The 26431-nt window shown below is 40.8% G+C and overlaps 1 protein-coding gene across 1 annotated transcript in view; it reads left to right on the forward strand.

Moving 5' to 3' along the window:
• Positions 1-26431, forward strand: part of PITPNM3 (PITPNM family member 3) — a 114896-nt gene that overhangs the window by 11012 nt on the left and 77453 nt on the right. Inside the window, exon 2 of the mRNA XM_072882015.1 lies at positions 7843-7950. Within this exon, the coding sequence (XP_072738116.1) occupies positions 7843-7950 (108 nt within the window). The remainder of the gene's footprint in view (positions 1-7842; positions 7951-26431) is intronic.

The following is a 26431-nucleotide window of genomic DNA, read 5'->3' on the forward strand; positions in this document are numbered from 1 at the left end:
AGCTATCCTTTTTATAGTTGTTACTTGAAATAAAAAGTGACTGCTATGTATAGATAATGAACGACATCTGTTACTGAGTTGTTAATGCTCTAACAACAGACTTTTAGTGAGAGACAATAATTTAATATGTGATAAACTGCTTATGTGGATCAAAATTAAATGTGTATTGGAGACATCTAGGCATGAAGAGAATGAGAGATGGTGCTTTCTTCCCACTGGGTATTCAGTGAGAATAGGATACCTAAATTGTTTAAGCTGTATTGAAATCTTAAGCTTTAGTGAGTGGAAGAGTTGGAAATAGAAAAGAAAAATAACCTCTACTGATTTTCCTCCACGCTGCCTTTGTGCTTTACAGTGGTCTCCTACCATGTGCTTAAAACAGCTGTCTTGAGGGTTTCACCAATGTTTGCAAATTCCAGGTGAAGCTGGAATTGTAACTCTGAGCACCAACTCATACTTCAAATTTTGTCTAAAAAGAGAACTAAAATTATGATGATTCAGACATTTTAAATGAGGTAGTTTCTTTGATACAAAAAATGTTATTGGGTTCTGTCTTTGAGAGTATGATCACTTGCTGTGCTTGATAGAATATTCTTTTGAGTTGTCAATATCCATTGTTCAAAAATGCTTTGAAGGTCAGCATGATGACTCCATTTTTGGAGTTGCTGAGGCATGGATCACAGACTAATGAGAACAAAAAAGGCACTTGGAATTTGCTGAATGTAGTCCATATTCAAGCTAAGTCATAGAACAGACTTCAAAATACATTTTGCAGGAGACTAAAATGTTGATAAACAGTGGTTGCCCACTGTACCAAGAGAGTTTAACACAAGTATTTCCAAGTTTTTATTACTTTGTCATTGGCTTGCAAAAATGCTCTTCAAATCAAGTTTTTTCAGATAGATTTCCAGAAGAAAAGTGGTATGGGGAAATGGACTCCCTCATTTCTACAGTAAGTGTCATTGGTCTATTAAGCAACCAAAGATAACGTTGTTTATATGTAGTATCTTATAATGATCACGTATAGCCTTTAGCCGGTACAAAAGCCTTATTGTACTAAACTCTTTGCAAATGCGCAAGGGATCTTTTGCAGCCTTGTCTTTGTCACCTTTCATTCTGTGTAGTTAGGTGGAGACAGGCTGAAGAAATCATCACAGAATCCTCTTACCCAGAGCCATAAACTGAACTAGGGGAAAGAATGGTTCTATTCCAGTAGTCTATCTACAATTACATTTACTTTCTAGAGAATGCAATGCATGTTTAAACATGTTAAGTCAGTATCTTACTGCTGGTTGTTAGCTGTTCTGGAATGTTTCAAGGGGATCCAGCTATGGTTGAGACCTTGGGGTATTTCATTTGCCTTGGTCAGTGCTGCTTCATATGCAAAACAGGTTCACTAGGTGTTACAACCTGAAAGTACTGTGTTTTAATAAAGAAGTGAGGAGAAGAAACAGTTTAATTAATCAATCCATAGGGAAATGATCCCAGTTCATATTCTTTCTGGCTGTGTTTGGCATTTGATGTCAGCCTTTGGGGTCTCCGAATGGACAGTTTGTCATGTGAGCAATGCCTCCCTTTGTCATTCCTCAAAGATAACATGTCCCACAGCAAGGGTGAAGCTGACTCTTCCGTCAGGAAATGGACTTTGTGCTGGGGAGAGCCCTAACCCTAACCCTTCCTCCACTACCCAAACTGTTGTTGTGATAGTTAAGCTCTCGCTCTCTAGGCACTTCTAAAGTTGGTTTGGTAGCTGCTGCTCCCCTGTACCTCTTGCGTAGGTAATCAGAACTCCTGATGTTCATGCATTTTTGGAGTGGATGGAAAAGGGAAATGGGAAATTCCTATTTGACATGGTTGAGATTTTAGTTTTTCTGTTCTTTATGCTGGGAGCTGGGTATTGTAAGTGGGCTTTCTCTTAAGTTTAAATATGTAAGGAAGAAAAAAAGAATTGAACAGTCCCATGTTTTCATACTGGTGTCCATCGCTGGCCTCACTGAAGCAAGTATGGAGGCTTTCTCAGTGGTGTGCTAGTCCTGACTCCCTTGCAAGTGTTTTGGTAAAGACACTGAAGCAGGAGGTCGACTTTGGTGTGTTTGTACAGCACAAAGCTGATGTTCTAGCCTAACTGGTCAATTATGTGTTTGTATCATCAGATCCCAGCCTTGCATCTCTTACTGAGTCTTGGAGGAAAAGTATAACCCACTTTTGAAAAGAGTGCAAGAAGGATGCCATTACTTCATCCGTTCATAAGTTGATATCTGTGCTTGTTCCAGTAGATTTTTAAGTTGGAAGAAGAGAATTCTGATACAAACCTTTTGCTGTTTTTTTGTGCCTCTGAAAAAAAGCAGAAATGGTGTATAGTTTTCAGTACCAGCTCTTAGAAAGATGGGATGGAAGGTGGGAGTGAGCTGTCCATTCTAAGAGAGGCCTCGTGAGGCAGAAGTGATTATTACTAAATTGATGTTATCAACCTGCCTTCCAGTCTGGCAGCCAGCTTCAAAATCTCCAAATTGTTTGAAGGAAAAGGTGGTGTTTACAAGAACCTGTTACTGGATTACCTGAAGGATGACAGTACTGCATTTATATTCCGTAACTTGCGAGTGGGAACATAAGAGTTTATGTTTGCTGGCCTGTATATTACTAGTAGGACGTAGGTAGAAAACTTTCTCTGGTATAGGTGATCTCATTTATTGGCTTCTTGCACTTACTTTTGAAGTTTCTTGTTTTCTGGTGCTGCTGCCTGTAAACCATGTAACAGTGACCAGGCTGTTCTGTCAATCTGATTAGCATCAGCAATTAACAAATAAAAGAAAAAGAAGTAACAGTAGGGCATCTATGAGAGGTAAAGAAAGGAAAGGAGGATTTGGTGTTCTGTCATTTTTGTGCATGTACTCTTTCATAGAATCATAGAATATCTCAAGTTGGAAGGGGCCCATAAGGATCATCAAGTCCAACTCCCTGCTCCTCGCAGGACTACCTAAAACTAAACCGTATGACTAAGAGCATCATCCAGATGCTCCTTGAACTCTGACAGGCTTGGTGCCCTGACCACTTCCCTGGGGAGTCTGTTCTAGTGACCGACCACCCTCTCAGTGAAGAACCTTTTCCTAACATCCAATCTGAACTTCCCCTGACACAGCTTCACTTCATTCCCTTGTGTCCTGTTGCTGGTCACCAGAGAGAGGAGGTCAGCATCTCCCTCTCTGCTGCCCCTCTTAAGGAAGTTGTAGACTGTGATGCAGTCACCCCTCAGTGATGAGGTCACCCCTCAGCCTTCTCTTCTCCAAGCTGAACAAGCCAAGTGACCTCAGCAGCTCCTCATAAGTCTTGCCCTCGAGACCTTTCACCATCTTGGTCGCCCTCCTCTGGACACACTCTAATAGTTCCATGTCCTTATATTGAGGCCCCTGAAACTGCACACCTTACTTGAGGTGGGGCCACACCAGTGCAGTGCAGAGTGGGACAATCACCTCCCTCGACTGGCTAGCGATGCTGTGCTTGATGCACCCCAGAACACGGATGGGCCTTTGGCTGCCAGGGCACGCTGTTGACTCATATTCAACTTGCCAATAACCCAAACCTCCAGATCTCTTTCCGCGGGGGCTGCTCTCCAGCCTCTCGTCCCCCGTTTGTATGCATAACCAGGATTACCCTGTCCCAGGTGGAGAATCTGGCACTTGCTTTTGTTAAATTTCATACGGTGGTGACTGCCCAGTTCTCTAGTCTATCCACATCTCTCTGTAAGGCCTCTCTGCCCTCGAGGGAGTCCACAGCTCCTCCTAATTTAGTATCATCTCTGCTTTCTCCCAAACAGCCTTTCAGGAATAATGAAGTATTTAAATGTCAGGAAAATAAATGCACACAAAAGCATAGATACTGAAAGTGTTTCTGATGGCACTGAAGCATAGATACTGAAAGGTACAGAAAGTGTTTCTAAGCTCAGAAGCTCTCTGGGTGATGAGGGAGCTTGTATCTGTGGTAGAGGAAAGCATATGTGTGGCCTAAAGTAATTGGCATTATCAGTGGATTAAACATAGCACCAGAGAAACTGCAGGAGTTCGCCTGTGCTGGAGTGAGGAGAACCAGTCCAGGAGAGAGACTGCGGCTTTCGCCTCCCGGAAATGAAGTAACTTCATACCCTTACTCTGTCTCCAGCATCACATTTCCTGTAATGTTTCTTACCTGTATTTCTCACCCATTCTCTGTTATTTATATAGAGTGCTTCATCAATGCTTGATATTCTTGCAGCTGAAAGGACTTTCTGCACAGTGCAGCTGGAGTTGAGTACTATGCTTCTTTATGGGAGAATTTGGAAGCTGTCCCAGACTCTACATCTACCCATGTGTGATTTGCACTTCAGAGGCAGCCTGAAGTAGGAGGCAGAGGGCACAGCAGTGAGCACAATTAAAACATAACATTAGTGAGCTGCTTTTGCATTCTGAAAAGTAGCTGGGGTCAAACCCCAGTTCCTCAAACAAAGACATTTCTGGCTGACAGCCTTGTAAACAGAGAGTCAAGCCCCTGTGTTTGAGATGGAGCAGCTGTGCGTGTTTTGACTGTTGATTCATCTGCCCTGCCTAGCTACTTAATTTAGTGAAATCCATAGAGAAAGGGAGAAATAATATTTTACTGTTTTCTTTTGCCCAGCTTGCCTTTGTTTCTTGCTTTCCATGTGGCATGCAGTAAGTTAGGCAGAAAGTTCTCAGTTCATAGCAGGACTGAGTTATGCTTCCATGCTGGAAAATTTAGGCTCATTAGATTTTTTGCCTTGGTGCTAGCAAATTTTTCTCAGGTAAATGGTGATCACTAAAAGTATTTTCTCTGTGTATCAAATGTCCTACCAATGTGAACTTCCAGCTGTGTGTAAACAAGGTAAGAAGCTTTTCACAGTTTATGACCTTTATTAGTGTTTGCTTCTAAAAGGTAGGACTTAGGGGGACATAACATACAGTGATGACTATGAAGTGATTTAAAAGCCTTTATACAGATCCACTTTCCTCCTCCCCAGTACTGAGATCTCTCTAAATGAGAGGTACATGAGAGAACATGAAAGAACATAAATTTTTAAATCACTTAGAGGCCCACTGCAAGGCCTGGTTGCCAACAAACTCACGTTTCTTTTTTGGTTTGAAAATGTGGATCATTTTAGCCAGAAACGTTCTGGCCAAATTCTTCTGTGTTTACTCCCATAATAGAGCCCTTCTCTCTACAGAAGGCAGTAAGAGAGGGCAGAATCTGCCTTAACAAGTAAAGAATCGTGATTATTCATTTTACTTCCCCCCCCGTGTACTCACCCTAGGTACAAAGACCATTCTGGGCTTGTCTCATCCCACTCGGTGGGTTGCGAGATGGGTGAATCTTTTTGATTCCCCGAGGGCCTGTATACCGACAAAGGCCGATCTCTGCTCGGCAGAGCCGTGGGGCCAGTAGAGTCACGGCAATGACTCAGAGGAACAGTCTGACTAGCAATTTTATTAACTGGCGAATTCAACAAGCAGACAAACTTAACGAACTGGCAAGCCCGACGAACGAACAGAGGCAATTTGGCAATGGAGCTGTTTTCCAGGCAACCCGTCACAATGTATCCAAAACTTATATACAGTAGCAGAGCAGAGGAAGAGAGAAGCGAGAAAAGGAAAGGAGAAGAGAGGAGTATAGCGAAAGGAAAAGTATCACCACCCTTGGATCCCACAATGACGATGACAGGTGTCGCAATCCTCGCGCGTGGTTCCCTGGGGCCGTGTCTTTTATACTCTAGTCCCCGCCTCTGGTTACGCCCCTTGAGGCCTTATACGGTTCTTGTTCTAGAAAGTTCTCAGCCCTCTGCGCAGGCGCTGGGGGAGGGGGCTGGTCGCGAGAGGTCTCTCAGGTGGTCGCAAGCTCCTTCCTCAGATAAACCCTGTGAGACCTCTGGCCGTGTATGGTAAGGTCCGTCGGAACCCGGAACCACGCGTCCTCCGACGCGCTCTGCACGTCCCGCTCTCGCTCTGCCCCGTCCCGTGCCAGCCGACCTGCCGCCACCATGCAAATCGCGCCTCGCCACAACATTTGAGACATTAGCTCTTTTGGTCTCTCACAGGGCTGTATACAGCCAGGCTGAAATGCTTTTAATAAATTTATTCAGAAAGGACTAATATGCCCTTCTTGCCAAACAGCTGTTAAATTGAAGGAAGATGTTTTCCTACAGCTTCTAGGCCTGTTTGGTTTGGGTTGGTTTTTTTAAGAGAGAGAGACTAGCTGCAGTTTGTGTTTTGTGCTTTCAGCTTTTCCTGCCCCCTCCCTGGATGGGATCCCAATAAAAGAGCTGGTTCTCTGTGCTGTGGGCTTGGTGCCATTCCATTATGTCTCTGTGTCCCTGGATGAAAATTTAAGGCTTTGTGTAGCACAGGTGGCTTTGATAAAAGGGGAAAAAGCATGCTTGAACAGCCTTAAACTGGTGTGTGTGTCCATTCTTCTCCCTGCTCTGCCTTTTGAGTGTTCTGAAGTCAGAATTTTAGGATATTGAAATCTACAGGCTAATATTGATGGTTTAATGTTGACTTTTACAGAGACACTTTCACTTCAGGCCAGTCTAGAGTAGGAAAACATTACTTTTTATTACAGATTAAAATTGCAATATATAGTAAACTTCAAAATAGTTTTAATTACAGACACATTTATAGCTTTGTTTTCGGGATGAAATGAATGTTGAACTGCCAGTGTACATCTGATAAAAGTCTCAGTATGTTGTTTGAGGTTTCCTTTGCATCTTGGAAAGTGTTGTATTCATGTTCTGAGCAGCTTATATAGTTTGTTGACTATCGTGGACTATTTCAATTACTCTATAGCATAAGTATATAATCAATATGTATTATATAATTACATCAGTGCTAGCTGGAGTTACTAGTTCAACAGTATTATTACAGCATTTTCACACATATCACCCACAGAAAATCAGAGTTTTTTTGTTCACGTTGCTACTGGATTATGGAGGCAGGGTTAGTGGTGACTGAATTATATCTGTGAAAGTGCAGTGTTTGTATTCCTGTGTCAGGTGGGAGGCTTTTGGAACAAAAAGGCCACTCGTTTTTTAAGCAGCTTACAGTGATATCGATGCTAGCAACTTTTGTCTTTATCAGCGCATGTACTCTGAAGCATTTCTGCTCCATCTAGCCCCATAAGAAAGAGCGTATCCCTAGGCTTCCAGCTTACTTCACAAGGCTGGTGTAAATATTAAATAAAAATATTTACGTGAATTCTGGTCAGAAAATAGTTCTAGTCTATTGTCAGCCTTCATGAAATGTCAATTCATGAAAAAAATTACACATTTCTGCTTTAATACTGAAAGTACTTTCAGCTTTTAGAAACTGAAGAATGAGAACTGCAGGTTGGGCAAAACTGGTAGGTTATGTAAAGTTTTTGTCAGCTGTTAGGAAAAAACCACAGATGTGCATAATTATTTTAGGGGGTTTTGATCTTCATTCTGCAATGCTTGCAAAACAAGTAAATGAAATTACGCATTTTTTCCAAGACGGGAAGAATTCTGACTAATTCTGTTACTTGATATTAAACGCTCAAAGCGATTTATTATAAACTTTGTTTTTAAGTCACTGCTCAAGGTAAGAGCAAAAATTCAGGCAGTCCTCTCTTTTTCCATGGTTTTCCTGCACATAATGTATGAAGCATGCAGGTATGCTGTAGGGCATATCAGTAAGCAGGAAGCTTCATATCCTAAGCTGTTATATATTCCCATTAGGGACCATGATGAGTGTTTATTTCTCTCTCAGTTACTAGTTCTCACCCTGTCTTTTTTTCATTTGTTTGTCACTGCAATTTATTCTGTTCTCCTTTTTCCTCCTACAGAAGAGATGGTGGAAGGAAAAAGTGCCATTCTTATAGGCATGAGCCAGTGGAACTCAAACGACCTTGTTGAGCAGATAGAAACAATTGGGAAGCTGGAAGAAAATCAAGGTAATGTTTAACTTGCCTTACATATTAATTTAAAGTTAACAAGAAAATCTGGCTACTGAAGCAATTAGTTGTCAGATATTATGTAAATACTCAACAGAAATATCATTTACAGCATCCCATAGTTAAAAGGCTTACATAGACATGTAAGTAGTATTTTAGTGCTGGGAAATTAATTGCAATGATCTCTGTCAGGAGGAAACTTCATCTCTGGCAGGCCAGGTAATAGAAATTTATTGACTTCAGTGGGAAGTTGACGTTGGACTCAGCTCACCAACTATGAGATAGATTACAAGACTACAACTTACGTTTTGCATGTTTCCTGTAATCAACATATAGAAGAGACTTGTTGGTCATTGTCACTGGGTTATTTTGCTCCTTAAAGTCAGCAAATCATTATCTGGAATTTTCAAGGGGACACATACTTTCACAAGTGTTTGGGGCCAGTTTTAGGTAAACATTTAGGTAACTATGTGCCACTGAAATGAGTGGGAAATGGGCACTGATAGCCCAGTAAGAATCTAGGACCTAGGATAAAAGCCTAAGCAGTCTTCCTTTAATTGTTACTTTGGTTCCCAAATTGCCTAGTTGTTTGAAAATTAAAATTGCCTCATTGATTTCAGGGAGAGAGAAGGATCTAACTTCCTTACCCATCGGTGGTATGGGGCTCATGTATAATGGTGCTTGTTAATTAACCTAGCTTTTTAAAGAATTTTATGGATTTGTCCATTTTAGGAGCCTTTTCTTTATGGATTTGCTACATGTAGTCAATCCTGAAGGTAGCTGTGAACAGGTCCATTTTAGTATACAGGTGTATATACAAGTAATACTTACCTGATTCACAAACTTCTTGATTACCTACCATGAGTGATTTATTTTGATAGTATTTAAGTGACGGGTAGACACAATACACAAAGTGTATTTACAATTGTTAAATAGGTAATTAGAGAAGAAAAAACTTTTCTGTTTTGCATTTGCTCTTAACAGTGATGTCAAGGCCTCACTTATGTTGCTTGATAACTTAATTGGGAATCAGAGATTCAATGGCAATTTGTGAGAGATACTGTATGTGTTGTAAATATGCCATTTTCTCTGCTATAAAGTAGCAAGAAAAATTAATACAGTATTGCATCAAATATGAGTTAGTCTTCTAAATGACTTGCCAAGAACCAGCTATCCTTGCACTCTTGCAGATATTTCTCTATTTCTTCCAGTGCTGGCAAAGATTTAGAATGCTTATTTTCATTTTAGCACCCATTACATGAGGATGGTTTTGTTTGTTTTTTTCATAGTGCCCTTTGTGTTGGGCACTGAGGAAGGAGTTGTAAGAGACTGTTTTTAAGGGTTTCTGCTGTTAAGAAACAAGGCTGGTAAAAGGATTATTGCTTGTGGTATGCAGTTGAATAGCTGCAGCAAAGAGAATGCTAGACCCAGGGTTGCATGGAAGACCTGTGCAGAACCAAATGAAGCAGTCCCCCGAGTTATAGTCTATCCTTCTTCATACAAAGGGTTTCTGTTTTCATTTCATCTAATTCTCTGTGGTTTGTAAAAGAACGAATTCTCATCCATTCTCTTATTTTAACTTCATTTCTGTTCACACACAGATGTTAGAAGAGGCTTTAGAGCCATTGTACCTAACTCAAAGCATTTGATGAAGTGGCCTACGTGTAAGATGCATCTACATTCTGATGTTGCTTCACGTATGCTGCAAGCTTACTATGGCTTTTAGGTCACGGTTCATTGTGCTGATTTTGACCGTTCTTGAATAGAGATGTCAGGCAAGGAGTGAAATTGTTAAGAACTGGGGTAGCACAAGTCTGAGCCAATATTACGTATACCATATCTCATTTTCCTAGAATGTGATTTCACTGCTTCAGTAATGCAAAGGAAAGTAGAGTTCTGGCTGCCAGTTAGAAATTTTCCCTGGTGCACCCCTGCTAAATACATCAGATTTCTAAATAGGTAAGGCAATTATGTGCATTTCCTTCTTTTCTCTGCCACTTTATACTCTCAGATTTAGTCCTATTGATTAGCGACTTATTGATTTTTTTATTGTTATTATTTCTTTTTTTCTTACATGTGCTCATCTGTATCTTATCTTCATGGAATTATCTGCCAAATGCTGATAGGCCGTATTGCAGTGTTGTTAGTGCAGATAATTGTACAGTGCTTTTGTTACAGCTTAAAAAGACTGAATAGCATTACCGGTTTGGCAATTTTAGAAAAGTCTGTGATTAGCAACCACCAGATACAAATGATAAAGGCAAAGAGGGAAAGAGGAGGATGTTTGAAGGAAGACTATGTTGTCTTCTGTGCTACAGTAGAAAGATATTTCAGCCTTAGCCCAACTGTATATAGTAAAAAATTAAAAGCTCAGGTTAAGCTGGCTTCTCTCTTTAAAAACATTATGTAGAAAAGAGAAAGGTGTCCTATAGGGCTTCTTTCCCAGGGTACTTCACTTGTTCAATGGAAAGATGTGAGGAGTATGGTCTTCTGATTCAGGGAAACTTTTTTTTTTCTTTTTTCTCCCTTTCCCCCAAAGCTGGATTTACTTATGGCTCTTAGAGAATGAGGAGTTCATTGGCTTTGGTTGCAGAGAGCTTTGTTACAATGCAGTCAGTCTCTAGGGCCAGTGGGTTTTGCTAGGTGCCTGTACAGAGAGCAGAGCACGGGTTCTTTTTCATGGTTTAATAAATTGATTAATAAAGCATATAATTATGGGCTCTTTCAACAAATGAAGACATATGAGAAGATGCGGTATGCTCTGGGCAGAGCTGAAGACTCACTGGACGCTACTCACTTAAGTAATGCTGCAGTTCCAATGTGAGACAGACAAGGTCCTTAGGAACTTTATAAATGGCAAGTACATACCTTAATTCAATCATTGATTCTCAGTAAGTATGACTGAGAGGACTTGACCAGCACAACCTTTCTCGTCAGAGGTAGAAATCTTTGGGGAAAAACTGGCAGCAGCATTTAAATTTATTAAGTTTTCATTACAGAAAATAACACAAACAGCAATCAAGCTGAATTAAAAACTCAGACAGCTGCATAAATTATGTTGATGCAGATGCCTTCCCTGTCGTGGAACAAAAGCATTTTCACACATCATAGTGATGCATTTAAATTCACTCCTGGTGCAAAATATCTGTCCCTTATGTTAAGGAAAATTGCATGTACTGAGCACTGGGAACAAATTCAGCCTGTTGGATTTCAGTGCTTTGTATTTCCTCCAGCTATCTTGAGTTCATATCCTTACTTTGAGTATATATTGTTAATGTTTGTAAGGTTGAAGTGATTGTTGGTTTGTTTTTGTACTCTTGACGCAGTGCGGTGAAGGTGAGGTGAAGAAGTCTTTGCAAATACAGCAAAGGCTATTTGTATACTTTGAATTCGATATATGCTTTATATTTCATTACTTGAGCTTCTTTATAGTGGGAAATGAGGTTACTGTACGTTTTAACTAGCAAACTAGGCAAATACTCGTTACAGAAAAAATATGTCATTCAATCCAAGCTAGTAATTGACATGTAAACTTAAACCTGTGTCAGCATTTCAAAGGATGAAATCCTGGGGAAAAAATGCCGTAGCTGGAATGGACATTACCCATGAGGTCAAAACAAGTTTGCTTGAGACCAAACCTGCATAAGACTTAAAATAAGGTCATGTGAATAGTAGGGTTGTCCTCTCTCCCTCAGTTGCTCATCTCTTGGCCTTTTTTAAATGTGGACTTGAGAGCTGGAAAGTGTTACAGGAGATTAACATACCATTTCTTTTTTCTTTTCTCTTACACATGCAAATTAAAGTCTGAGGGAATCCAGAAACATCTGAAATGGATGAAGAACTGCAGAGCTCCATAGGGAGATAAGTGCTTGACATTGCAGTTGGAGATTAGCAGTCCTGCTATGATTCAGTCTCCATATACAAACAGCAGGCTTTACTGCGCTTTGCCCTTCATTTTGTCATCTCCTTCCCCCCCTTGCCCCACCAATCCATCTTATTTTTCTAAAGAGTAGAAGAAACATGCAGCTGTCAAGCAATGGGCAGTGCAGTTCAATGTCGATATATCTGGGCTTTTCCAGCTGACCAGTGCCACACATCCATGAACATGAACCAGCTTTAATTACATTGAACTGCAGTGAGAAAAAGGTTGCGTTGTTCTGCAGCTTTAGTAGATCAGATTGCCACTGCTGAGCTGGTAACTTCCACGCTGGGGAATTTTGTTTACCCCTGCCTTCCTAACTGGTGAGCAGAAGCAGCTGGCATTTTCTGGATTGTTGCCACAGACAGAGGTGCTGTGCATAAATTTATGCAAGCTACATTGCAACTTCAGACCTCTTTTTTGGTGTCAGATCTAATAAAACACGCAAGCTTTATGGTTTTTCTTGTGTTGAGTTTCTGCTTTTGTCTGTGGCTCTCTGGTTTTCTGCCTGCCCTCAGTGAGCCAACAACCATTGCTGGACAACTCTGATTTCTGGCCATCTTGCCAGAAATGCCAGGGAGGTTTCTTCTCAGCAAAGGTTGCTAGACTTTGCTTTTCTTGTGCTGCCTTCTTTCACTGAGAGATGATGTAGAAGGTATCTGGAAAGGAGAAAGGTCTTCTGTACACCAGTTGTATATGCTGCAAGTGTCACGCAGCAAGGAAAAGAACGGAATTCCACCTATAGTTGACCTTGGTACAATTGCAGAAAAATTTCACAATGGTTAAAGTGCTTGCATAATGATTGTACAAGAAGTTGAGCTGATCAATAAAGGTATGCATCCTTTTCATGACCATAATAATGTTCCTTTCACTGCACATCTCTTGCTGCTATTTCTTGGTATAGCAAAGTACTCCAACCAGGCCTGACTGGTCATGGCAGGACGGGAAAGGCAGCTGTGTTGAAATGGAGTGGTCTTTTTAGCATTTCTCATTTACTGTTTGTTTTCTCCAGATTTTGTTTGGAGAAGCAAAAAGAAGTATTTTCTTCAAGCCTCTGAATGGCTTTCACGTTTAAGCACGGCTGTCTCGGTGCAGTCATTATCACTACATGTTGCAGTTAATTGGTAGGGATTTTTGATTTGCTGAGCTCTCTGCTACCCTCTAACCGCTGATTGTGTCTCTTCCATAAGAAAAGCAAGCAAGGACAGCGTGAACATATAAAATTTAAAAATGGCTTTGCAGAAAAAAATTTGTCTGGACGCTGGGCTGAAGGTATCCAGACTCTCAGTTCATTAAGGACTGTGTCGTTGTGTTACGTGTGCTGCTCCTCTCCATTCCTTTCTATTATTTCTTCCGTCTGTTTTTTCTGTCGGTGGCATTTTTTAGCACAACTGGTTCCCTTTTGAACAAAAAGAGACTGACTTGCCTTTTGAGGGACACTGGACTCTTTTCCTCTTGCCCAAAGGCTTAATTTTTCATTGTCTGTTGTTTAGCTCTGTGCTTTTTATAAAACCAAAACAACCTTAGAAACCATAAGAACAGTGGATTTCCAAGCTCATTTGTAGCTTTTATGATGCAAGTGAGTTTTGGGACTGTGTTGTCCCTTGGCTGCTGCGAAGCAGTTTGGATGTGAAAACAGTGTACCTGTTCGGTTGGCTGGCTGACATAGCAGATCTCACTTCCAGCCCTTCACTTAAGTGACAGAAGCCCAACACACCAGAAGGTCACGACAGGCTATATTTCATGACGGTTGCCAAATAGCCCAGAATTAAGTTTGCAAAGCTAAGATTTTAGCAGATATTTAGCAGATACCAAGCTCGAGATCATAATGCAATCTTTATGGATCTCCTTTGTCTATTTGCCCTGTCACACTGCTTTTAATTACTCAGTAATGTGATAGGAATGCATTGTATGTGTAACAGGTTTACTTGCTGACCTTGACATGGGTAGAAAGAGAGCTCTTGTCTTTAGCGATGGTGGGAGAGTTCCTGAACAAAAGTTTGTCTGGCAGTGAATGGAAAGTGGTTGTGTATCTATCTTGTCTGTGAATAGCTTTTTCCTGTGAAAGCTTCCCTTAGAAATTTAGGGAGATGTGAAGATGATCTCCAGAAAGATAAATGGATGTGTGAGTAGGAAGGTTGAAATAGTCTATTTTAGACTATGTATTTAAATCACAATAGCAGGATATTTGCAGTAATGTGAATTTGTGGTGTAGTTGTGGGATAATAGGTAATTGACATGTTCTTGTTTGGCCATTATTTCTTCTAAGGAAAAGAAATACACATCTTTGTAAGATGTGATAGAATTAGATAACATCTGAAAATTGCTGTGTACAATTTCTGATTATTTTGACTGTCTCCTCTTGCACAACTCGTGCTTCTGAGGAGCACACAATTTCTGGCTTTCACCAGGAGATATACTTAATATCTGAGGGCAAATATACTTGGGGATAAAGTTTGTATGCTCATTGAAATGGCAATAGGTGACTTTTCTTGTTCTGAACCTTCTCAAAGTTATATTGCAGTAAAGCTATGAAATTGCTTAAGACAAATAAGGGAACCTTGACCTCAGTACAAAAAGCAAAATTAAATCTGTCTGGCTTCGTCTCTCAAAAGACCTTGTTGTATGACAGGATGTATGTTGACCTCCAATGTTTTGAGTAGCAGATGATGATTAAGAGCTCATTTGGAAAGTAGTCAAGTTTTATTGCTCTTCTGGTTCTTAAAGAATTCATTGGAAATGTGCGGCAGTGTCTGCTTGCTTATGCACGTTTGCTGCAGGCTCTGGTGAGAATGACTTTAATGTTTCCTTAAGGGGTTTAGCCAGGTCTGGGGCCTGGCCAAGTGATACAGAGAACTGAGCATCTAGAAAAACAGTTAACATTTTTAGCTGCATGAGTGCCAACAGTTATAACCATCTGAGGTCATTTTGTGACCCCTAAGAAACAAGTGGAGAAGCATTCTCATTGCCAACTCTTAACACTTTCCTCCCCCTATGCTGTGGCCCTACACTCCCTGTCCAGCTCCAAATAATTAATGCTTTTTGGCACTGACTAGCTCTTAGCTGGATGTTCCAGCAAGGAGCTGATGGACTTCAGGGTCTATGGAGTCTGAACTATCATCTGTTTATGGAAGTAAATCTGCTTTGATAGGTGTGGCTATTGTTGAAACAGGGGAAAGATGCTTATGTCGTGTTTGAGAACTGGTGTGTTTAAGGCCCTGGTTACAACTGTATCATTCTGCAGATTTCTATTCCAGAGACAATCACCCCTAGCTACTCTGTTAAAGAGCCAAATCCTGTGCTTGGTTACTGCATGGAGTCCCAGTGAAGTTGCTGTGATGTATATTATTGCACATAAGGCAAAACATAAAATTTGGCTCCTTATTGGTGAAATACTTGTGATCCTGACAGGCATTATTTGTAATTAATTGAAGTAAAAGGAAAATGTATGACAACTGAATAGTGGCTACTCCATTAATAACTAGAGTCTTGTTTTCTAACTGTAGAGTCAATGCTTGGCATACCTCACAAAATATTATTTTTTACCCTAGCAAGAATATAGTGAGTGCTCTGTTGCCTTTTAAAATAGTCTAACTGGACAGTTGATGAAAACTAGAATGACTTGTCATGTTTTAACCCCAGCCGGCAACTAAGCACTACACAGCTGCTCGCTCACTCCCCCCTGGTGGGATGGGGGAGAGAATCAGAAGAGTAAAAGTATCTCAACCCACGAGTTTTCATAAAGACAGTTTAATAGGTAAAGCAAAAGCCGTGCACACAGGCAAGGCAAAACAGGGAATTCATTCATTTCTTCCCATGGGCAGGCAGGTGTTCAGCCATCTCCAGGAAAGCAGGGCTCCATCATGTGTAATGGTGACTTGGGAAGACAAATGCCGTAACTCTGAGCATCCACCCCTTCCTTCTTCTTCCCCGGCTTTATATGCTGATCATGACATCATATGGTATGGAATAGCCCTTTGGTCAGTTGGGGTCAGCTGTCCCAGCTGTGTCCCCTCCCAACTCCTTTTGCACCTGGCAGAGCATGGGAAGCTGAAAAATCCTTGATTTAGTATAAGCACTACTTAGCAACAACTAAAACATCCCTGTGTTTTCAACACTGTTTTCAGCACAAATCCAAAACATAGCCCCATGCTAGCTACTGTAAAGAAAATTAACTCTATCCCAGCCAAAACCAGCATATTCTGATACTTACCTCTTCTGACAACTGATTTTGCGTGTGTGTTTTTAAGCAGTTGCTGCTTAAGTGCAGTGGTTTTAATCACGTATTACCTTCTGTTTGATTTGTTTCATTCTTGTTCAGGTGCCTGAAGCTCCTCTGCTTTTATGGTTGGTCCAACTTAAGTGAAATTAATGTGCCTACACTTGACGCAGGGCAGATTTGTGTCCTAGACAGGAGTTTGGTAGTCAAGACTTTGTCATTCTTTTCTTTCATCTCTTCTGGCACTCTGTGGTCTTCCATGCAGCTCATACTCAAACATATTGAGCCATATACTTTATTGAGTTACCTACTATAGATCACGTTTGAAAACGTGGGATTTTTTGAACCTTTCTTCACCCCCAACTGCGAGGATACGTTTGTGTAAACTTACAACTTGTGTTGATTCATTGGGGTATGCGGTGCTATTTAAGACCAAGGTGTCCTGGTAGCACAGAAGAACAATTGGAGCTGGTCCCGGAGGCTGGAATTTGGGAGTATGAATTCATCATGAACTGTGCATCTCCTTATGATAAGATGGTCATATTATTGATGATTCTAGTGCAAGGGTACACCCAAGAGCATAGCAATGTCCTTTCAAATAGGTCGTATCTTTTGAATGGTTTGGAGGACCTTTTTCATCTCAGTCACTTTTGTACAGTACATTCATGTATAGTAAATTCATGTACAGAATTCAGAAGATCTTGGTATCTAGGATGACTGCCGCATCATGAAAAGACCACAGCGAATTAGAAGATTGTAGTCACACAATGTTTTGTTGATGAGTGTGTGAAGTGGTTGTCTGGCCCACTGAAGAGAGAAATCAACCAGGCTGTTCTCCAGAGTACTCAAGCAAGAGCTTCCAAGACTGAAGTGGAGTTGTATACTATATGAAAGGAAGCTCTACAGGATCAGTTGGTGCATTGTGACAGGCAAAAACTGTTCCAAAGGGATGGGTGATAATAGCCTCCATTGCCCTCAGCTGGTTGAAGGGGATTTGGTTTCAGATCCCAGATTCTGAAATAACCATTATAAATTCATATGGGATATTTACAAATTTCACTGTTCTCTCTTGATTCATTGTTCTACCCTTTGCTATGAAAAGTGCATTTACATCTTAAAGGCAATTTTTTTTTGGTCCCACTAAGCCACTCTATCACTCCCCTTTCTCAGCGGAACAGGGGGAGAAAATACAATCAAAAGCTTGTGGGTTGAGATAAGGGCAGGGAGGTTACTTACCAATTACCATCACAGGCAAAACAGATTGGACTTGGGGAAATTAATTTCATTTATTGCCAATTAATTGTAACAGAGTAGGATAGTGAGAAATAAAACAAAACTAAAACCACCTTCCCCCTACTATTCCCTTCTTCCCAGGTTTGACTTAATTCCCAACCCTTCTACCTCCTCCCCGCTCCCCAAGTGATGGGGATGGGGAGCAAGGGTTGCGGTCAGTTCTTAACACTTCATCTCTGCCGCTCCTTCCTCCTCATGCTCTTCCCCTGCACCAGCCTGGGGTCCCTCCCATGGGGTCCCTCCCATCCTTCACAAACTTTTCCAGTGTGGGTCCATCGCACAGCCTGTAGTTACTCAAGAACTGATCCAGCATGGGTACTTTCCACGGGATGCAGTTGTTCAGGAAAGGACTGCTCCAGCGTGGGTCCCCCATGGGCCACAGGTCCTGCCAGAAAACCTGCTCCAGCGTGGTCTCCTCTCCATGGGCCACAGTTCCTGCCAGGAGCCTGCTCCGGTGTGGGCTTTCCACGGGTTGCAGCTTCCTTCAGGGCACATCCACCTGCTCCAGCGTGGGGTCCTCCACAAGCTGAAGGGTGGATATCTTCTGCACCGTGGCCCTCCATGGACCATAGGGGGACAACCTGTGTCACCGTGGTCTCCTCTGTAGGCTGCAGGGGAATCTCTGCTCCGGCACCTGGAGCACCTCCTTCTCCTTCTTCACTGACTTTGGTGTCTGCATAGTTGTTTCTGTCACATTTTCTCACCTCTCTCTCTCTCTTTCTGTCTCTCAGCTGTTGCACAGTGCTTTTTACCCCTTCTTAAATATGTTATCACAGAGGCGCTACCAACATCACTGATGGGCTCAGCTTTGAGCAGTGGCAGGTCTGTCTTGGAGCTGGCTCTGTTGGACATGGGGGCAGCTCCTTTTGTCTTCCCACAGAAGCCACCCCTGTAGCCTCCTGCTACCAAAACCTTGCTACGTACACCGAATACAATTACTTAACTTTTCTGTAAAACAGTTTAAATTCCAGTTCTACCAGATTTGTAGCAGGGGCTTGAACTTGGGCTTCTTTTAGAGGGGTTCCATAAACACTTGTCTGTTGGCTGTTTTGCAGTGAGTTTGTCTCTTTGAGTCTTCATGGGAAAAAACGGTCACGTTTCTGTGGATAGCTTTGGTTTTAATACATTTGCATTTTCCAAAATGTAAACATTTTAAAAACCCACAAATGCACACACAAAAAAAAGTGAAACAGGCAAAACCCCAATGAACCTTGACTGTTTCTTTGTTTTGAAACTTAATTTGTACAACAGGCTTAAGGCAGTCATCTTTAGTTCCCCAATTGAAGCATCCTTAAATTGGTAGGATTGGAATTGTCAATATGCTTCTCATACCTGAAGCCAAGAAGACATTCTAAAACCTGATGCATACCCTGGGGCTTGCAACCTTATTTCTGCAATATGAAGTTTTGTTGTTTTTTTTTTTTTTAAGAGAGGATGGCATTAGTGGTATTTTTGTAGAATATAGGGTAAACAAGCAAGCAAGCAACAATGTAATTTCCGTAATACAGCTTGCCACAAAGGATGACTTGATTTAATACACCTTAATTAAATTTGAAGAGCCATTAGTCAATTTTGTCACCCATATGCTACTATTTTACTCTGCAAAGCTAGCTAATTGAATTAAAAATGCTTCAAATGAGGATAAATTTTCAGGTAGGCAATTGACAAAATGCAATTTAATTTTTAGTTGCTTAAAACATAACTGACTGTAAAATGCCTGTGAAATTCACTTTTCCTGTGCTTCATATGCCACACATACAGACTGATGGATTCCTTTACTGGTAACCAGCAAAATAGATGGACATGATCAGCTTTCACAACTGGAAATTTTCCTGTCAGGTGAGTGAAAGGCCTTTCTTGGTCCCATTGCACAAGACCAGGTTACTTGGATCTTTTCATCTTTTAATGCATTGGTTGTCTATCTGGAAAATAGTGCTGACAGTAATATCGCTTGCTTTCTGGGACTCATTTGAATTGTTGATTTAGATTAAACTTTTATTCTTCACATCCAGCCCATTACAAGATAGTGGTTTGGAGCTGGGAGGTGCTACTGTTGGGCAAGTTGTGTTAGGTCTGTGTATGGAAACCTGCAATTGCTGCCCTTTCTGCACCACCTAGGATTGAGCTGTGCAATTCCTACTGATTTTTTAAAAAGACAAATTCTGTGCTTCTCACCTTAAAACTTACAAAGAATTGTTCTCCAAAGACTGTGGCTTATGAATGATAGACCATAAAATTCTGTTGAATTCACGGCATGCACTATGAATCCCTACCACTCCAGCTATTCTTTGTAACTTCCCTTTGAAAAAGTATTTTCTGAGATCTTAAGTACAGTAAATACATCAGAGTGATGATTTTTTTTACCCTCTGATATCACATCTTTTGGATCTCATCTTTTTTCCATCTAGCATAAGGGGGGAAAAAAGCCTGTTCTATATGTGAAGCAGCGCATTTCTAAGAGATGATGGGCAATTTCCTGTTCATTCCCTCAACTGCTATCTCTCTTCTCCTGTCATAATGTCCACAAGGCACTGAACAGAACTGGAAGACTAGAATAATGGTTTTGGTTAAGACTAAGTTTAATATACATCCGTGGAGTAAACTAATTCATAGAATCATAGAATATCTCAAGTTGGAATGGACCAATAAGGGTCATCAAGTCCAACTCCCTGCTCCTTACAGGACTACCTAAAACTAAACCGTATGATTAAGAGCATCTTCCAATTACACTATTGTACTTCACACTAATTTGAAACAAGCATTACTACAGCATATTTGTGCTTCCAGAAAATGTGCAACAGTCATCTCTCAATTGCAGTGCCTTTTGATGCAAGTACCTTTTTGATCCTTTGCAAAGACTACTGTAAAGAGTTACCCTGCTGAAGAAACTGGACTTATAGCAGTAAAACGGAGAGCAGAATTGGTCCTAGTAGCTTTTAGCAGAGATTTATTGCATGGAAGGGGTGGTCAATCACTGGCTACTTCCACGATAGTACATTCAGCAACTTTGTGTTTGGTGCTTCCATTGCAATTCTAATGCCCTAGGATTCACGATAGTTTTTGTTGCACTACTTGGAATTCATCTTTTCTGTTATCTTGTGTGCACAAGGCTGCTATAAAGACTTAACTTGATGACGGTGATTCTTCTTCGGTTTTGAGAAAGTTTGGTTTGGTTTGGTTTTGAGTGGACTGTTCACAAGGGCCAGCTTTTCAAAGTGCAGTGAGCTCCCATAAATCGTACTGGGTGTTCAGGAGCATTAAGCACTTATGAAAATGCATTTGTCCTTGTCCCAGACCTCTTGAATTTCTGGTTAGACTAACATGATGCAGCACAGGGTAAGACAACACCAGATAGAATGGTAGGATACGCTGACAGCTGCTACAAAAATTTACCCTAATCTCACCCCATAGTGGAAGGTAGAGATAGGGAAGTGAATGAGAAAGTAATTAGTATTTTACTACTTAGCAGGGCATAAGCAGTTCTTAATTTGGCCATGGAACAGTATTGGTTTATCTTTCCATCAAATTAAGGGTCTAACCAGTCATGTATTATGGAGAAACATTAACATGAGAGAGAAGTAATTAATCAACTTCAGGAGATTGGTCTTCATCAAACTTTCAACTGGGTTGTTGCTAAATAGACACAAATCTGAAGTCTAAGAGGAGAGTTTAGCTACCCCACCCTCCAGGTTGATGTTTTTGCAGAAGTAGAAAGACTTTGTAGTCTGGAAACCATCTATTATTTCTCATAAAATGAAATTCATCTTGGTTTAAGTCAATAATAAAGCTCGACAGTGTTTATATCTGTACATATGGTGCTTGGTTAGGAGTAAAGCAGAGCCTGCAGCTCCCTGTGCAATGGTTAAATGCACCTTTGGCAAGGAAAACTGCCAAGGTGCTAGCAATCAGCCCTGTGTTAACTGCAAAGTATGTCAGGAAGGCAGCTGTTAATTTGATTTTTAAGGTCAGTTTTTTCAGGCAAGATTGGGTTGTATTATTTTTTTTCTCAGTTGCTTTCTTTCCTTGTCTAATTTGTAGAGTGCAAGTCTTATGAGGAGCGGCTGAGGGAACTGGGGTTGTTTAGCCTGGAGAAAAGGAGGCTGAGGGGAGACCTTATTGCTCTCTACAACTACCTGAAAGGAGGTTGTAGACAGGTGGGGGTCGGTCTCTTCTCCCAAGTAACAAATGATAGGACGAGAGGAAATGGCCTCAAGTTGTGCCAGGGGAGGTTTAGACTGGATATTAGGAAAAATTTCTTCACTGAAAGGGTTATCAAGCATTGGAACAGGCTGCCCAGGGAAGTGGTTGAGTCGCCATCCCTGGAAGTATTTAAAAGATGTTTGGATGAGGTGCTTAGGGACATGGTGTAGTGGTGGTCTTGGTAATGTTAGGTTTACGGTTGGACTTGATGATCTTAAAGGTCTTTTCCAACCTATACAATTCTGTGATTCTGTGATTGTATAATTTTCTTATATAATAATGTAAAATATATAGATTTCCTTCTCATTTGATTCTTTCCTGTGTATAAAACCTGTAGAGATGGAATCAACTAATTTCTTTTCAGCCTAACTATATGTGGGTCTTAATTGTTTTGTTGAATTTTGCATTTCTAATGTTTTAAAAAAAAAGTTAATTTGATGATTAGGTCAAAAGAATAAAGAGAAAATATTGCAGATATGCCAACTTGGCTGTGAATTAGCATTTTCCACTTAAATGGGAATGATTAATTTCTTGCATTGAATGGTTTAGACTTTTTGTTAAGATACCTGTCAGTTGTGATGTGGATACTAACCCATGGTATCTGAAATTATGAGCTATGGTGAGTTGGATCCATTAAACTGCTACAGGAAACTAGTGTTTCTGTGCAAGACTGGGTGCACTCCAAGATGTTTTTAGCGAGCTTTTCATCTGGTCTCATTTTTCATTGGCTCACTGATTCAATCTCCTTTGCTACATCTGCCATGCATCTCAAAAGTTCTCCAACATTTATGCAATGGTCAAAATACTCAATATAACAGAAAAATCTCTACACCCTCATGACTCTGCTTTTTGGTATAGTGATTTTTACCTTCTACTAGTGTTTCCCTCTCTCTCTCCCCCCGCTCTGAAGGCTGCCTTGCCTAATTTTGTCCACAGTGAATGTTCTGCTTAAACAAACTGCTGTCTTCCTTTCCCCCAGTAGCATGTGATCTCCCCCTCCTTGTTATGTTCTCCTAGAGTCATATAATTAATTAAAGGGTGTTTGTACATAGCTGACTGTAGTGTTTACACTGCTATTAAATTTATTGCACTAGCATCTGCCACTGCCTAATAATGTGAAGAATGTGAAGAATGGCAAACAGAAAATTTGGCTTAGTGGAGTGAACAATGGAAGGGAAGGACAGAAACTGGAATAGCCAACAGCGTTCCAAGACACATCAGATGGCTCATATAAAGAACAGATTTACTTCTAGCAGCAGGTTTTAGAGAGAAGCAGTGAATTGAATTTCTGCAAATCATCCATGGTAGCAGTTTATATTAGGGCAGGTTACCAGTGTTCTGCAACAGCCGTAATTTAATTTTGTGATGCGATATGTTCTAGAATACAGCTCAGCAAATGCATGCAAAATGGAGGAAGCTTAAACTAGCTGCTAAGGTATTTTTTAGCTGCAAGCTGAGTCCTGCTGCAGAGAGTATTGCTTTCCTTGCAGTCCCTCCACAGATTCCCTTTTCCTTTTTCGACCTGTGTTAAGATCCGGTCTACATGCTGAAATCAGCATGGGGTCTTGCATCAGTTTCATTGGGCCTAGAGTTTCCCTGGCTGTCATTCCCATCCAGAGGGTCATACCATCTGTAGGTATATTATCTCCTCTCCCCCACTTTCTCAAGTTTGATGTAATTGTGCTCATACCAGTGTTACATTTGCCATGTCCTTAAAAAAAATATTAACAAAACACATTTTTCTATTCAGAAGGTAAATTTTCAGTATTCTTGCTGGGGTGAAAGCCACATTCTAACGTGGAGCATGAACATTGTTTGTTCCAGTGGTATTGTTATGTTGTCAAATGAATTCAGATTATTAGAACAGAGAAAGTCATGCTTACCATAAAGCCTGCTGGCACTCTAGGAGCTAATGTTTGAAGACTGGATGTGTGGGGAAGGCGGCCAAGAAGGATCCCCCTAATATCTCATTGGTGCTGAGGCACACAACTCTGTTCTGCTGTGCTGTCCTCTGATGCTGATCCCGTTAGCAATGTAATCCCAGGGGACAGTAAAACAAGAGGCAAGAGTTGTACAAAATGCCATCTGACATCTCAGGAGCACCGTTCTGCAAAGATGTGTATGTGTAATGACTATGTACCAGAGCATGATGCTAAAGGTAACTTTGTGAATCTTGTTTTTACTTGCAGCTACTTTCTCTGGTGAATAGTTACATTTATTTCTACTGGTGTTACCAATCCTTTGTGGAAGAGTAAGGTGGATTCTATTCTGGTTTCAATGCTGCCCAAAAAAATGCTCGCTTTTTTTTTTTTGTAGCATTGCAATAGCTGGTAGCATGCAACTAGAGTAATTGCAGATCATCTTTCAATTCCAGGCCAGAGAAGTGGCAATTTTTTGCAGATTCTGTGGAAATTACTGCGTGATGAAAATACCTGGACCCCTCTGAGGAGCATAGTTAACGCTCCTTTGGAGCATAAAGTTCCTACTGCCTTAATTTCACTAGCATGATTTTGTTTGATCAAGTTCTTTGAATTTGGTGAGACTCCTCATAAACTAAACTCTCTTCATTAATTTGTCTCTAAATGTAGGACTAGCATCTCAGCCCTTTAGTAGTCTAGTTTTCAAGGACCATAGTTACACAGATGAAGTAGAATGCCCTCAAGTGGTTAATCAGGCATGACATTTTCCCATCAAGTTTTTTTCCCCCAAGTTTTTCCCATCCTATCAGAGTAAATGTTTTCAGAAGGGTAATTTAAAATATGCCAGGTCTGCATTTCAGGCTAGGTTCATATTCCTTGAACCTCTTGAGGGATGACTATGTGAAGAGAAACATCATGTGATTTAGGGGGCCTTTAGACTTGCATTGTAGTCTGTGCTGTGGCACGTATCCTGAAGCTGGAGAACGTTTCACTCATGAGGAGGAGGAAATAAGAAGAGAACCTAAGTCTAGGAACCCGTGGCTGAAAGACGTTAATGAACCTCCCTCTCTGGATCTGCCTTCTTAGGAACCACCTTTTGTGAAGGATTGTAAAAGTGGATAACATCGGATTTTGATTATGTGCCAGAAAGAACTTTGTGTCAACAAGTTTCTAGGGGCTAGACTTTACAAGATGTCTAACTGTGGTGTCTGAAAGTTCAGAGCTATCAAAGCTCACAATCTAAGCATAGTTTAAGATGGTTTTGAGATCTGTGAATTTCTTTAGAAATCCAGAAATTCATGACAGCCTTTTCTATTTTATGTTATCAATGAAGTGAACACGTGTGCTTAAAATATCATGTGTGCTGTGAAATAACCGACTGTGAAAAATTGGATGTGTTTTGCACCTAATAATTTCAAGCACTTTTGAATTTTTAAGCAAAAATATGCCCTGTTCTAGAGCCAACACTCATATTTACTATAGGAGATTGCTGAATTGGGCCCATAAGCTCTCAGAACAGGCCTTCAAAACAGCTCAAAGAAGGATTCCCCCCCCCCCCCCCCCCGAGTTTAACATAAAAAAAAATTGGAGGGTAAATTTTCAGAATATTTGGTGCTTAAAAAGAAAGCCCTGGGCAGAGTGGGTGATGAGCTGTGAAGGCAGCATGTCCATTGCTGAATTACTGCAAAAACCACTCTGCAGCCTCTTTGAGAAGATTCTGAGTGTGGGGATTACCCGGAAATGCTGACTTAGTGTGTTTATGCTTAGCATCAGAAACTTGAAGTTCTATACTTATATCCCTACCAACAAGGAGTTAGCTTCCCCTGGATAAAGATACCGTCACTTCTGACCATTTTTCCCACTCTGCATTTCCCAGGAATACACTGCTTTGTGCATAGCCAGTTATGTGCTTTATGCCTATTTTGCCGGAAGGTTGAGAGGGTAGAGGAGGCAAGCAAGAATTTTAGGAGTAGTGTGAGCTTTTAGAATTTTTAAACCAAATCAATCAGCCCAAAAGTTAAATTATTCCAACTTCATCTCTTAACAACCATGGAGGCAAGCCTGTTCTCCTGGTTATTTTTATGTAATTGCAAATGTTTTAAGATTAGGTTTATAAATTATGTAGATCTTCACTGATCAGAGGCTGTGAAGTGAAAGAAGATGATATGCAGCTGAATGTGCAATTTGCATTAATCTGCTCAGCAGGCAACTGAATTCTCTCAGTAAAGGGACCTTTTTCTTGCGTACACACACAATACTGCAGCAACATGGAGGTGATGAATTCTCTGGAGGACCGAGGGAATAGAAAGAATGGGAGATTACTGCCAAATAGGGTAACACAGGAAAGACTCAGCACAGACTCAGAAATGTAGGGCTGGATGGAAGCTCAAAAGAGCTTTCACTCTCACCTTCATTACCGAAGCAGAGTATGGAATATTCAGCCAGCTCCCATATTTTCTGGCAGTAGTTTGCACTGTAGCTTCTTGCTTCTTAGCTTTGAATACGAGGATAACGGCATTCTCAGAACTGTTCCACTCTGACTCTAGCTCCCAGCTGGCTAATGATTGTGCATTACCTGCTTGTTTTATTGGTCACTTTTCACACTTTCCACTCCACTCTGTTTGCTGGTTTCTGCTGGACTTTTGAGGCCTTGTCTTTAAGCTGGAAAGGAATTTGTAGCAAGTAGTTTACTATATTTGAACAATCCCTGTTGTGGTAGTATGGTCTCTGTCCATGGAAGTGTATGAAACAGGGCAATAGTATTCTCACATCTTCATGGAATCCGTATGAAAGTTCAGTGCAAGATCAAGGAATACGTAAAAAGAGAAAGAAAAATAAAGGACTGTCAAACACCTATCTGAAAAATGTCATGAAAATGTTGCAGGCAATATTGTTGGGGTACTAGCGTTTGTCAACCCTGTTGCCCTTTTG

The sequence above is a fragment of the Ciconia boyciana genome, chromosome 17 (genome assembly GCF_034638445.1).
Source record: "Ciconia boyciana chromosome 17, ASM3463844v1, whole genome shotgun sequence".
NCBI classification, from domain to species: domain Eukaryota; kingdom Metazoa; phylum Chordata; class Aves; order Ciconiiformes; family Ciconiidae; genus Ciconia; species Ciconia boyciana.